General features: G+C 42.4%; 1 protein-coding gene across 7 annotated transcripts in view; it reads left to right on the top strand.

Moving 5' to 3' along the window:
* PHACTR1 (phosphatase and actin regulator 1) overlaps positions 1-13,985 on the top strand; it is a 502,857-nt gene that overhangs the window by 393,265 nt on the left and 95,607 nt on the right. For 6 of the 7 annotated variants that reach the window (XM_033114677.1, XM_033114674.1, XM_033114680.1 and 3 more), the window contains one exon: positions 6,098-6,178. The exons of the other annotated variant lie outside the window; for it this stretch is intronic. In XM_033114677.1, coding sequence (XP_032970568.1) covers positions 6,098-6,178 — 81 coding nt within the window. The remainder of the gene's footprint in view (positions 1-6,097; positions 6,179-13,985) is intronic. 7 annotated transcript variants of the gene reach the window in all.

The raw sequence follows: 13,985 nt of genomic DNA, 5'->3' as shown, positions 1-13,985 counted from the left end.
AACGACTGTCACTCCATTATTAGAGTTAATCTCTGGACTCTGGTGGAATTTGCTGCTGAGGATCAGTTCTAAACCAGTCTCCCCATTTCTAAAGCACATGCTCAAATGTAAATTGACTTTAAAACAATAGATTGGAACATAAAGCTGTGGAAAATCCCCTTAGTTTTTTTCTTTGTTTACAAACCAGTGCAAGGAAAGGTGTTTTTAAAATGTAGGTCTAATCATTATTCTGGGATGGCCTCAACAGATCAGTAGACAACTGCCATTGAAAAGATAGTTTGTTGTAATCACAAATCCTGAGAGAAAGGGTCACACCACACCATGGAGGGCCACATGGCGCAGCACCAGGGCTGGTCAGGCGGCAGAGAGAGTAGGCGGAAAACATGGACAGGAGCCTTATGGTGGTTTCCACAGGAAGGAATGGGCAGGGCAGGGTAAACAGGCTTCCCTGGCTAGTTTGACTCATTTTAATGGCCTCTGGGTCATAGGGAGAGTCTCTAGTGGTCTGGTACCCGGCCCTGGGGTGATTACGGCAGCGGACAGTGGCCTGTAGTGTAAGAACTGATAAGGGAGGTGTTTGAGGGGATGAACTCAGGTTGGTTGGTTTGCATGTAAAAGGTGCATATTTAGGAAAGTCATTTCCTAGCTGTAGGAACTGGCTATCCCTGGGAGGGACAGTCTCTCCGGGATCAGCAAGGACCCAAAATGTCAACATGCCAGTGCATCAGAAGTACAGAAAATAAAAAGGCATGATTAATAGATGGTGATAAAGATGCAAAAATAACTATGCCTTTCCAGGTTTTCTGCGTGGTTTTTATGTTAAGGTGGAGTTTGATGGCAAACTTAGAGAGTCTTCTTCCTTGGATGTGCCAACTTTTGAATATGTTTTTTTTTTTTTTTTTAGGGGGGGCCATTTTAAGCTATTTTTGGTACAGTGATTAAGAATTCCTCTCCCACTCATTTCAGGCAAGAAGGGTATGTGAAGCTCCTTTATGTGTTTGGATCTATTCAACTAATTTTTGTCAGTCTATAAAAGCAAATCAGCAATTTTTCCCCCTTTTCCTCTTCAGGCTATCTTATTATTAGCATAGAATTTTAGACTGGATGTTCCTGCAATGTCTTTGCACATTTGCTGGCCTGTGCATTTTTGTTTCAATATTTCAGTTGTCGTAGGACCATCTCGAAAGCCTATTACAGTGTTCTGCATTTACTGCAGCCGTGAAATTTGGTTCTTTTCTGAATATCCAAGGAGTTGTAGTGCCACTCTCTGAACTGTATTTTCATTTTGGGGCGGGGCTGGGGGGATCAGATTCCTGCTTTTTATATTTGGTACCACTGTATTAGAGATTCAAAAAACTATTTTTAGAAATTTATCATTATGTGCTATATTTCTAATTATTTTCACATTGTCCTCTTGCTTACTATGGCCTAGGGTTTATTAATTTAATTGCCTGCTTAGATTTACGAATTTTAACTGATGTGTTTACCATGATGGGAATTTTTCCTTGTGGGCACTATTTTCTTGTTCATGTTCACTTCTTAACAGTTTTATTGAATATAATTTACATACCATAAAATTGTCTCGTTGTCAATATACAACTCAATGATTTAAGTAAATTTAAAGAGTTGTGCAACCATCACTACAATCCAGTTTTATAACCAAAAAATTTACACCAGAGCATTCACGTGTATGGTCACTCAGATTTTATACTGCCCTGTGTTTTAACAACTGAATAACATTAAAGGGAGGAATCCTTATATTTTATAATAGATTTTCTTATTTTAAAGTAAGTCCTTATTGGCTTTCTTTTTCTTTTATATGAAAAATTACCCACTCGCGTGCTTTTCGCCACACATCTAACAAGACAGTTTCTCAATGTTCTTTTAAAAAAAATATGGATGGTTTTGTTCTGTTTACTTCTATTGCCTACTTCCCAAAGTCCACACATTCCCCAGTTGATTGGCTCACCATTGTGCTCGGTTCTCAATTATCTGATTTATTCCTGCTGTCCTTTGAGCAGATGCAGTACACATTACACCTTCTCTCTTCCCCGATGCATTGCTCTTCTTCTGACTTCTTTAACTTTATTTAATATCTTCTCCTTTTTTCTTTTTTCATCTTTGTTTTACGAAAATTGGTAGAGAAGAAGGATTAGACCTAGCCTTGGTTAGTGAAAAGGAAATCATTGCATTTTCTTTTCCCCCATATTAAATTCTCTTCCCCCTGTGTTTTACAGCTCAGTAGTAGACAAGGTCAAATGATTGGAGTTGTCTTTCTGCACCAAAGACTTCCCAGAGCAGTGATAAGCTTGTCTTTGGCCCCAGTTAAACTTAATTCTAACTTTGGAAGGGCTGCTAAAAATAAGATTAGAAGGGAAGCATGTGTATACCTTGCTAAAAGAAATAATAAGTAAAGAGTGCCTTAAAAGGAAGCTCCTAAAAATAAAGTGTAATTATGTCATTCTACCATGACGTCCAGCCCCAAATAAACTAAAAATGATATTGCCTTCCAGTTTGTAGAGCCTTATACATTAGATTATATTTAGAGCCTTATATCATTATAACAATCTGCACAACAGAGTGGTATCGTGGCGGGGGGAAAACAGGCATTAAAACCTCTTTCTGCTCTTCTTCTTACTGCTATGTGACTCCGAGCAGGTAAATTTTGCTGGTCTTCAGGTACCTCATCTGTAAAATGCGGATGAGAATACTTCACAGGATTGTGGTGAGCATTAAGTTAACGTACATGACATTCCACCCTTCTCAACATGATCTGTGTATCCCCTGTGGACGCAGGGTTTTGTACTAGGAAATGGACAAAGCCAGAGAATAAATAAGCCATCTCGTCCAAGAATGTCAGTTATGGAAATTGGTAGTAGTGGGTGGGGGGATATTTTCTTGTTTAAATAAGGGCAGATATATTATGTGAGGTCCACTTTAGTTCTTAAGGAAAAAAGCTCAGTACATTAAAGAAATGGCGTGCTTGGGACAGGCAACTTCAGTCCTGCCCTCAGAACCCCTGGCATTACTCTTTTGCCATTGCGGGTATTTCCATGGAAAAGCTGAGAAGCACTGATACATGAAAGAATCTAGCATAGTCAATGCCACACAGCACAGTCTCATCTAACTTCCCATCCTTGTTTTATGAAGCATCTGACTACAGTTCCCTAGCACATACTTGATGTCTCCTCTTAGGCACGGTTAACACTGAGCTCTCCAGCATCCCTCCAAACCTGATTCTCATCACGTGTCTCCTACCTTAGTAATTGACACCACCATCCATTCAGCTACGCTAGTCAGGAACCAGAGGAGTCATCCTTGACCGTCTCTTTCCTTCACATCCCACATCTGATCCTTCGTTTTAAGTCGTAGCAATGTTGCCACCTACATATGTTTTGAATGCATCCTTTGTCTCCATCTCTGTCACCAGCATCTTAGTCTGAGCTTCCATCTCCTCTTCTGCCTGGACTGCTGTACTGCACTCTGGTCCTTTATTCCCATTGCCCATAGAATTACATGGTCCAGAAGGCCTGCATGGCCCAGCCCCTCCCCACTGGTCACATCTCAAACCATTCTCCACCCGATGCTGGTGGCTATAGTCACACCAGCTTGCTTTCTCTTTGTCCACAGTAACATGATTTCTCCCTCAGGAACCATTGCCCAGCTTGCTATGTGTGGAGAAGTTCCCTAAGCCTCTACCTGACTGCCCTTTGCTGAGATAATGTATATTCATCTTTCAAACTCGGCTCGGGGATCTCTTCCTCAGAAAAACCTTTTCTAATGCCCCCGTAGGGGAGGTTATTTATCACATGTTCTGGTAGAACCATGTCCCTTTCTTGTAAGAGGCCCTATCTCAATTTGTAATCACACATTAGATAATAGCATTATTACTTGACTGTCTGAATGGCACTGTAGTCTATCAACTCTATCAGGGGAGGGACTGTCCCTTCAGACACCATCATCTCCAGCCCCTAGCAGACTGCCTTTCTCCCTGGGCAGCAGGTCCCTCGTTGTTTAACGAACGTGGTGAGACAGCTGAGGTCCAATGGCTAAGTTGTTGGCCAGAGACAGTCCGTGTTCTACTGATGCTTGCAGTCTCGGACCTCCAAGCCCAGGGTTTTGCCCATCTTGCTGCAGGTGCTTCCTCTAGCACTGTGCATCAGGTCCATCCACTTGAGTCTGTGATTTTGAAAAGCCCCTGGGAAACCTCATTTTGTTTTAGAGAAATCTGTTCCATGTATGTGATTCAGTACAGGATGGCAAAGCACCTCTTTATGTGTGCTTTTCAGGTGGCTTTATGTCACCCAAAATATCTGTTAACACACTCCTTACTTAAAACCCCCTGCTTCTCATTGCCTATCCAGTCTTTTCCCACTGTGCTGCTAAGCAAATCTTTTTCCTAAATCAAGCAGAACCTCCTAACCCAGCGAGTATGCAGTTCTCTTTCCCTTCTCTGATAGTTCCTCCTTGGCATAGAGAACATCTTTCTGCCCTCCTGCCACCGTATCGTGTCATTTGATACAGGTCATAAAACTCCTTCACCCCTCCAAAACGAACAGGGCTGCAGTGGTCCCTACACCCACCATTCACGCTTGTCCTTCCGTACAACCCTCCTACCCTCCCCTCTGTGGGTATATATTTATATGTATCTGTCTTATTATTAGTTCTCAGTAAGCTATATGCAAGTGCAACCTAACCTAACATTTACTTTTCTGTCTTATACCACTTAATTCATGGTAATTTAAGAAAAAGAGTTAGAACATAACATTTTAAAAATATTAAGTCCCAAAACATAGTGTCAGTGATTTTCAGCCTGGATATATGGCTGAGAATAACCCAGAGAGCTTTTTATTACAATATAGATATCCGGGTCCCACCCTAGACATATAAATCAAAGTAGGTGGGGCTTTAGTGTGTTCCCAGATTGGCAAGTGACTTGACTAAGGTCACACAGCTAGTGGGTAACTGAGTTGAGTCACAATCCCTGTTTCCTTACTTTCTAGTTCTTATTGCTCTTTGAACTATAAATTACGCTGGGGTGTGTGTGTGTATGTGTATGTGATTTATCTCAATCTGAATTTCTCTGCAAAGAATAATTTCCTTCTTTTATAACTGGTTTTCCACTCCCCTGAATGACTGTATATCGAAAGGAGGTAGAGATTCTCAAACTGACAAAAGCAACCAAAATACCCTCTTTCCTCCTCCACCCAGTGTTTACACAGAAACTGCAATGTCAGCTGCTGGAATAGCTTGCTTGCTTCCACAAATTCTGCTCCTTTTCCCCACGCTACCTTGAGCCACAGGCCTGCCCTGTGCTGCCCCTTAGTGCTCCACTCCTGGGCCCTTTTTCCACTTGAATCACCTTCCATCATGCCCACGGATCCAAGAGAAAATGCTTCCTCTTCCCTTCGTGAGCCGCCACCTGCCGGAGCATTTGGCTCAGCTGAGTGGTGGGTCCCGGTGGAGGTGCATTTGGAAACTGAGCCGTCCATTCCTCGCTTGACGTGCTCCAATTTGGAGTGAAGAGAGGAGAGCAGTGGTAGCTGTCCCCTGGAGGTTCCCTGTCCCTCCATCCAGGGAGCTCTTTAGGAGATATTTTCATACCATTTTTTAATAGCTGGGGAGCAAAAAGGTCCTCAGTGAGACATGATCTGCATGAACTAGATCATTAAAACAGAAATCCCACCTATGAGGAAATGTGGCTCTCAGGAAAACGCACTATGACACAAAGGTTAAACCGAGATCGGACGTAGTGTTTTTGCCTTTGAATCCTGATTCCTTTCCTCAGTGACTTTGTGACTCTAACAAGTTATTGAGCTTCTCTCTGCTACAGTTTCCTCAACCATAAATCGGGGTTAAATAAAATGAAACAATAATGCTTATCTCTTAAGTAATTTGAATATTGTTGTGAGGGCTAAATGAAATATCTAATTAAAATGCTCATCATAGCATCAAAAATGTTAACAGGTCTCATTACCTGTACAGTGGAATTTACAGAAGATTCCCATACAATATATCTCAATATATTAAAATATGATTCATTTAAAAAATCTGTTACTTATTCACAACTGCTTCTCTGTTTGTGTTTTGCTTATAGCCCTGGAAAGGAAAATATCAATGAGGCAAAGCAGAGAGGAGCTAATAAAACGAGGGGTCTTGAAGGAAATTTATGATAAAGGTAAGGGGACTGGTCCACTCTCCACGGGCCAGAAAGCTGTGCGTGGAATCTGTGTATATATTTTCTCAGATTTTAATACAGGTTTTCTGCATTATTTCATCAGGATTTGTACCTTTAAAACTGCAGACAATTCTGGAGAGAAAAGAGAATGTAGCAGACAGCGCTAAAGCTCTCAATGTTATATTAGGGGAGGGGGAAAAAGGCACCCTTGTTCTCAGCATTGAAATCAAACCACAGGATGCTAAGAAAAATGAGGTGGCCCCAGGAACGATGTAGGTGCCGGTTGTGAGCCTGTTGGTGTTCGCACACACACAGCTGGGGTGAATTTAATTGCTTGGTCTCTTTCAGGCAGTGGGGGTTCCCAAGACAAATGTTAAAAATCTACAAGCGTCTAGAATTTCCCAAACCGATTTCTTTTGGCAGTTCACCTCCCCACAATAGAAGAAATCAAAGCAGATAAAATTATACACTATGACTGTCCACATAAGGTATTTCAAATGCTAATAGTTACAGTGATTCAAATGCTCTGTGACTGTGTCCACAAGTATTTGCCAATGAATATCGTGTGTCTTTGGCTTATTGAATTACTGTCTTCAAACCAAATGCATGCAGTGGTTTACACAGTGTATTAAATATTCTTCACTCCTTTTTTGCATCGCGTTTGTTCTCCTCTCTCACAGGGCCACACTTCACTTAAGGCTTTACGTGACATGACAGGCTGTTGATTCCAATCTTGTTACAGTCATCTGTAGGAATTGTCCGTTGCAGGCCTGCTTGTTGTTTGGGGCTGATGGCATTTGGTGGGCCAGATTATTAAATCACGTATTCTTCTTTAAAGATCCATCCTGATAGTCAGGGTGATTTTGTAATTCTGACAATAGTCCGTTTACCAGGGTTTTGTACGTCTTCTGTGTGCCCGGTGTGTGTTCTAACACAAAAAGGCAGGTTGTGTTTCTACCTGCAGTGCATCCCTCTGATGCCACTGTTTTCAGTGAGTTGGTCCTTCTTCCTCTGGTACCTTTCACCCATCCATTCCTGTTCTGGGGCTTCCTGGAGGCACTTTTCAAGTTTTTTTTCTTCGCACAAATTGCCCTGAAATGGGACACGGAGGAAATGGCACTGCTCTTGCCCTGCCCTAAGTGGCAAGGGATGCCAGAAGTAGGGTGTGAAGTTGTGCTTTCTGTAATTGTCAGAGCCTCCTGGAGCCAAGGAGTTCCTATGGGAACCAGCTTATCCTTCTACTTCTGAGCAAGACCACACCAAGCACAACTTCTCTGGTTGATTAAGCTCTCCAGGGAAAAAGAATCCATAATTTTGACGCTTTTCTCCAGAGTCTTGCTTTCTGTACAACCCCTCAAACCCTTACTTATATATATTGACCTTAAATCGTCATGCTTCATCCCAAGCTGCTTTCTTCATATTCACTCCCCAGGAGAGATAGACGGTGTCTGACTACAGGTATAATGTTATATAATAAGTGTTTAGATATATTTACTGTCACAGCTAAAGTCTGTTCAGATCCCATCCCCTCCCTCCTTTCTTCCTGCAAACTTTCTACCTCTCACCGTAAAACACCAGGAATATTCTAAAGTAGAAAATACATTTTACTAAAGCATTTACTATTGCCATTACCCTAGAACCTGGGTTAAGGTAAGCATTGCCTAAGTAACTTAGTCAAAGAAGTCATAGACTATTAGAACAAAAGCCTCATTTTGCAGAGAAACGGGGGGCCTGGAGGCTGGGGCCTCCCAATGCCATGGCAGCTTTAGCAGTGCCCTGACAGCAGGGCTGTGGCCTGTTTGCAGTTGTTTCATAGTGCACACTCAAGAGCTGGCTGTGGAGGAAAGCACCAGTCTAGCCCCACCTGTCACCACAACTTCCTGTTTTATTTTTGTCTTTGCACTTATTTCTGTCTGCTTTTTGATTGGTTGCTGGCTGCCTTCCCTTACTACCATGTCAAGTCCAGGAGAACATGGACCTCATGGGCATACTGCCAGATCCCCAAGCCTCAAATAATGCTTCAGCTAAAAAAGGTTCACAAAAGTATTTATTGTTTGGATGATGGAGAAGAGAAGAAGAAAGGGACTAAAATTAGAAGTCCATTGTGCATAGTACTTGTAAAAATTTATATTTGCTATGGGTTTTTCTGATAAAATGTCCATTTTGTACCACTGTGGATATTAATCGTGTTACTTTATATTACATTACATGAGCAGTTAGGAACATGGGACTTGGAATCAGATTGCTTGGATTGAATTGCAGTTTCACTACTGACCAGCTGTGCAACTTTAGTCCAGTTGCATAACTTCTCTGTGCTCCTAGTTTTTTATTTGAAAGTGTGGATATTTTGTAATGAGGATTACATGAGATAACCCATGTGTCTTAGTCTGCTAGGGCTGCCATAAGAAAATACTACTGACTGGGTGGCTTAAAGAACAGAAATTTATTTCCTCACAGTTCTGGAAGCCGGAAGTCCAAGATCAAATTGCTAGCAGGATTGGCTTCTGGCGGCCTCTCTCCTTGGCTTGCAGATGGCTGCCATTCCACTGTGTGCTCACCTGGTCTTTGTGCACACACACTCCCGGTGTCTCTTCCTCTTCCTATGAGGACACCAGTCCTACTGCATTAGGTCCCACCCTTAGGACCTCATTTAACCTTATTTACCTCCTTAGAGGCCCGTTCTCCACCTATTGTCACATTGGAAGTTTGGGTTTCGGCATATGAATTTGGTCAGGGTGTGACACAATTCAGTCCATAACAACATGTAAAGTTAGAATAGTGGCTATCATCCCATAAATTATCAAGAAATTGTTAATATAACCATTATCAGTGGTAGTGTCACCATCATCTCATCCTTTATGTGTTTTGAAACCCTTTACTTTACATGCCTTACGCTAGTCAGCAGGCCCAGGAGTTAAGAAGGGACATCATGGTCCCCTTTTATCTGAGGTGCAAAGGTCTCTAACCCCCTCAGAATGGTCTTACCAATGTGAGTGGCCAAGGAGAACCCAGTCCCCTGAGGCCTGATTCAATTTCTTTCTCATATCTCTGCTCTGTCTTCCCTTAGCCTCCAAATGGCTCATTTCCCTGTCATTTATTCTTCTCTTTCTACAGCATCATTCACTTTGCTGTATCTGGAATTCTGGTGGGTAAAACAAATAAAATTTTATTGCCACAACCTGAGTGAACAGCAAGTGGCAAAGAGGTTTTAATCATTTTTCAAGTTGTTCCTTTCAAAGATACATTGCATCGATTTGGAGCTATCATTTCATAGTGGCTGGATGGTAATTCCTCCTTTTGTACCGCCTCCTGTGTTAGCACACATGACTCTGGTCACTTGGCAGCGAGATCGTTTCCACCAGGGATGCGTGGTCCCTGACAGCTGCACATTGATTTGTAATTACTGTGTCAGCCCATCCACCCAAGTGCAGCCTGGGAGGGCCGGCCTGTGTTTACATGGCAGTTATACTGTTCGGGGCATGATATTGCTAATGTGGTGGAAAACAGTTTATCTCTGGTCGATAAGCTTTTCTCTTCCAACTTCTTTATGTTATCGATTTTGCTTAATAATACCCCCATTCATTCATAGAAAGTATAAAAATAAACTGTATCAACTTGAGATTTGTAACTTTTGGGGCAGCAGGGTGAACTCAGAATTAAGGAGGTTTTATTATTCTGATAGAGCGCCTCAAAACTCTTGATATTTTTCTTAGTGGGTTAAAATCCCAAACTCGTCAATAAATTCAAATCAGGCAAAGTGAGAGCTTGGGTTGAAGAACGAAAATTATCGCAAATGTCTATAAGAACTAGCACAGGAATCCCTCATTTAATGGAGTATGTTAGAAGAGCATAAGCTGCTCAGCAGCTCAGATTGTTTTTATTGGTTTCCAGGTAAAATCACATAAGTTTAGAGTCCAAAAGGAGCTCTAGATAAAAGTGTAAAAATCAGAGAAAATTATTTTATCTCTGGAGATACTGAGGCCATGTAAGTATGCAAACTACATAAGAAAAAAATTTTTAATTATGTTAATCGTGATGTAGTAGGGACATAAAATTATAAATTCTTTTTCTCCCATTTTCTAAATTTTCCACAACACAGATATAGCAGTTTAGTGAAGAACACAATGTAAACATTAAGATGAACCATCATCACTCTAAATAGTAAAAAGGTTAAACCAACTACTGGTGAGAGATAATCTATAATTTGATAGACAGGCTATTTTTATTTTGATAGACAGTTATTACTCCAATCTTGTGACCTGTTTGTTTGTAAACTAAAACTCAAGGGTTCTTCTAGACTCCTGGGACATTCATTCGTTCATTTAATAAACTGGTAGTGAGCACTCCCTCTGTGACAGGTGGTCTTCTAGGTGTCAGTGATAACTAAAATCCTCACCTTCTCGGAGTTTACATTCTACTACAGGAAATAGGAAGTAATCAAATAAGCATATGACGTATGGTCAAGGAGTGATAAGCTCTGTGTAGGGAAAACAAAGCAGAGTAAGGAGATAAAGTCAGGAGGGCAATGATTTTAGATAAGCACAATCACGGAGAACCTCTGGAGGAGGTGATACTTGCACAGAGACCTAAGTGAAGGATCAGCGGCTGAAACGGGCATTGGTCCTACTAGTACTTCAAAACGACTTGTAACCTAATTCATGAGCTCTTAAGTTCTTTAAATTGGCTCGGTATGTTCCTTTTACATTAAAACCTCTGTAGTGCAGTTGTCTCTCTCGTAGTTCTCTGTCAGTCAGAGCCCATCACCCCCTGCTCAGAGCTTGCAGTGGCTCCGTTTCACTCCGAGAAATTGCATGTTCCTATTACAACCTACAAAGCCTCCCGTGATTCGATCTCCAACCCCTAAGGTGCTTCAAAGCCCTGGCTGTACCTCCTGGTAACTTTGTCTCTGTGGCACCTTGTGAGCCTTTGAGGTTGGCATTAGCCACTCCCTCTTCCCAGACCCCCTCGGCCAGTTCTCCATCCACATGGTTCCTGTGAAACTTACCCTGCGACCACCAGATTTTTAATTGCCACCTCCTTCCCTAAGTCCTTGCGATCTCCTTCCCTAAGTCCTTAGTTTTTCTGCTGTTGTTGTTCGTTTGTTTCCTATCTATTACCACCTTCAAACGCACTCCATAAATTACTTATTTATTATGTTAATATTTTCTCTCCTCTGTCCCTCCCTACTGAAATGTAAGCTCCACTAGGCTGGGCAAGGTCTTAGTCTGCTTTGTTCACTGAATGGTCCGAGAGCCTACAGCAGTGCCTGGGACATAGTTGATGCTCAGTAAATGTCTTTGAAAGAACAAATGCAAGCCTGAGGCTCTCTGCATGCTCGCCTGACTTGGTTTATTGGCAAAATCCAGAACACTGGGAACTCTGATCCCCCTTGTTTATTCAGTTTTATGGTCCATGAAACTTTATTGCCAGTTATTTAAATAGGCGATATTATATTATGTGTTTTATGTATATATATGCTAAATACTCTACTTTCAAATAGTGGCTTTTAAAAAAGTGTTACGGAGAAAGATATCCTGAAAACAGTGAACTGTTTGGCCATTAGTAAAATAGTGATGTTATTTCTTGGATTTAGCAAGGATTTTAAGAGGTCACCCGGCCTAGCTACTGTGAGGTTTTCCCACATAGAGATGAAGCAGGTGAAGCCCAGTGAGGTTACGGACTTGCCAAGGGGTTTGGAGACAGTGAATGCGGACTCTGAAAAACCCTGCTCAGGCCATATCCTCCACTTGGAATTTATAGGAACACAGGAAAACTTGGTAATCTGTTGCCTATTGGTAGTCAGAAGATCTTAATAAACTGCCATTAGTGGTTATTACAGATCATCTCTACAGATTAACATACTGCTGTATGTAAAAAATTATAGAAATGTACACTTGAAACCTATATAATTTTACTAACGAAAGTCACCGCAATACATTCAATAAAGATGAAAAGAAATAAAGAATACTAGGGATAACAAAGGCAATTGCATGGCTGGGTTTTTCTGGGCAACCTCAATTCTATCACAATGTCATTCGCTTCACTATAGGAAGGGTATGTTTAATGCACATACATATATACGTATCACTTATCAGGAAGGCAAGAGCGGGACAGGAAACCATCTCTCCACCACGGACTCATGTGACATCGCCCCTACGTGTTACACAGGTCCACACCCTAAATGGGAGCATGAAGCCAGAATGTGCTTGGTGCATTCTCAGCTACATGGTGATGTAGCTGAGACCGCTGCATCTCACCCCAGTTACACCAGACCTGGGGCAAAGACAACCCCGCTGCAGGGGGCACAGAGAATAGAACGGATTGTGTGCCAGTGAGCAGCTGCACTTTTCCCTGCGTCCTGGGAAACAGAGACACCGTTTCACAGCAAATAATAAAGTGCAGTGACGGTGCTTTTCTTCCTTAATTGAGTTAGACCAACATTTTAGAAAGTGTGATTTTTAATTATAAACACAAACAGCACCTTGCTGAGATGGACAGCTCTCTTAGGCAGAGGCTGCATGTTTTCCCCTCTCTGGCATTCAAGAGAAACGAGCCTGATATTTAAATTAAAAGGCCATCATCTTTTTTGAAAAATTAAAATAAAAATTTTCCTCTGTATAAGAAGAGACAAATGTAGTGGGCCCGAGCCTTCTGAAATCGCGTTGTTTATCTGGTGTCCCAGGTGTGCAGCCTTTTCAAAGTCTTAGAAATTTATGGGAAATGCTTTTCCCAACCTGTACCGGGCACTGTTATTTTGTCACATTTGTAGCTGTTTCTGATGTCTCACCTAGAAGTGGCATCTTATGAAAGCTGTGATTTTGAGTAGCTGTGTGAAAATGAAAAGAGTATTCACTTTCTGCATGGGTGACATAGACTCATTTGCGTAGCACCTCAGCAGCTGACACAGTGGCTTGTCCCTACTGCGGTAGCTGGAAGGTGGTTTAAACAATAAAGCGAGTAAAGAGAAATTGTGATCAAAATTCTCGTAAGCAACACTGTTCTTTCGGAAAATCACTCCCCCAAGCCAAAAAAATGAATGAAATTATTATGGCGGTGCGCAAGCCCTCCCCAGTAGATGTATTCACCGCTGGTCGATTTGCTGACTGCCTGGAATGTTGCCGGCACCATTCTGGGCACCAGAAATACCAGACAGGACAATCCAGGCTCCCCTGGCCAACGGAACTTACAGCGCTGGAATGGGTTCAGGTGCTCAACAGGATGCCGGGGATGGTACAGGGTGTTCAGGGGCACGGTGAAGAGTCACGCACCCAGGCCTGGAGACTTAGGGAAGATACGCATCCTGGAAGGGGTGGTATCACACTGAAGTGTGACAAGGATTACCGTAGGGGAGATAGGATGGGTAGGTGGAATGTTACAAGTAGAGGGACTGGTACCGTGGAGGCACTGAGCTGGGATAAGTGAATGAGACAGAGAGTGAGAATGTCCAGCATGTCAGGTGAAGGGGACGCGGGCTGCATGGTGCAGGCAGGAAATCGCTATCAGGTGTGAATATTTCATCCTTAGAGCAGTGAGGAGCTTTGGAAGGGTTTTCTACATGATCAGATTTGCAGCCTCATCATTCTGCCTACGGAGAGAAGGACTTGGAGGGAGACCGAGACGTGAGTCAGGGAGGCGAGTTAGCAGCCTGTTGCTGGGATTCAGATGACGTGATGGGAGGTGGCAGGACGGAGGGTGGAAGGGATGTATGAGCTGGGGAGGACACACTGGAGAATTACAGAAGATGGCATCAAGACGGCCCTGGATGCTTATATCTGGGGAGTGAATGAAAGGGTTCAGGCGTGGCTGA

This window comes from Rhinolophus ferrumequinum, chromosome 9 (genome assembly GCF_004115265.2).
Source record: "Rhinolophus ferrumequinum isolate MPI-CBG mRhiFer1 chromosome 9, mRhiFer1_v1.p, whole genome shotgun sequence".
NCBI lineage: Eukaryota > Metazoa > Chordata > Mammalia > Chiroptera > Rhinolophidae > Rhinolophus > Rhinolophus ferrumequinum.
This window is presented reverse-complemented; position numbering and strand designations above follow the sequence as displayed.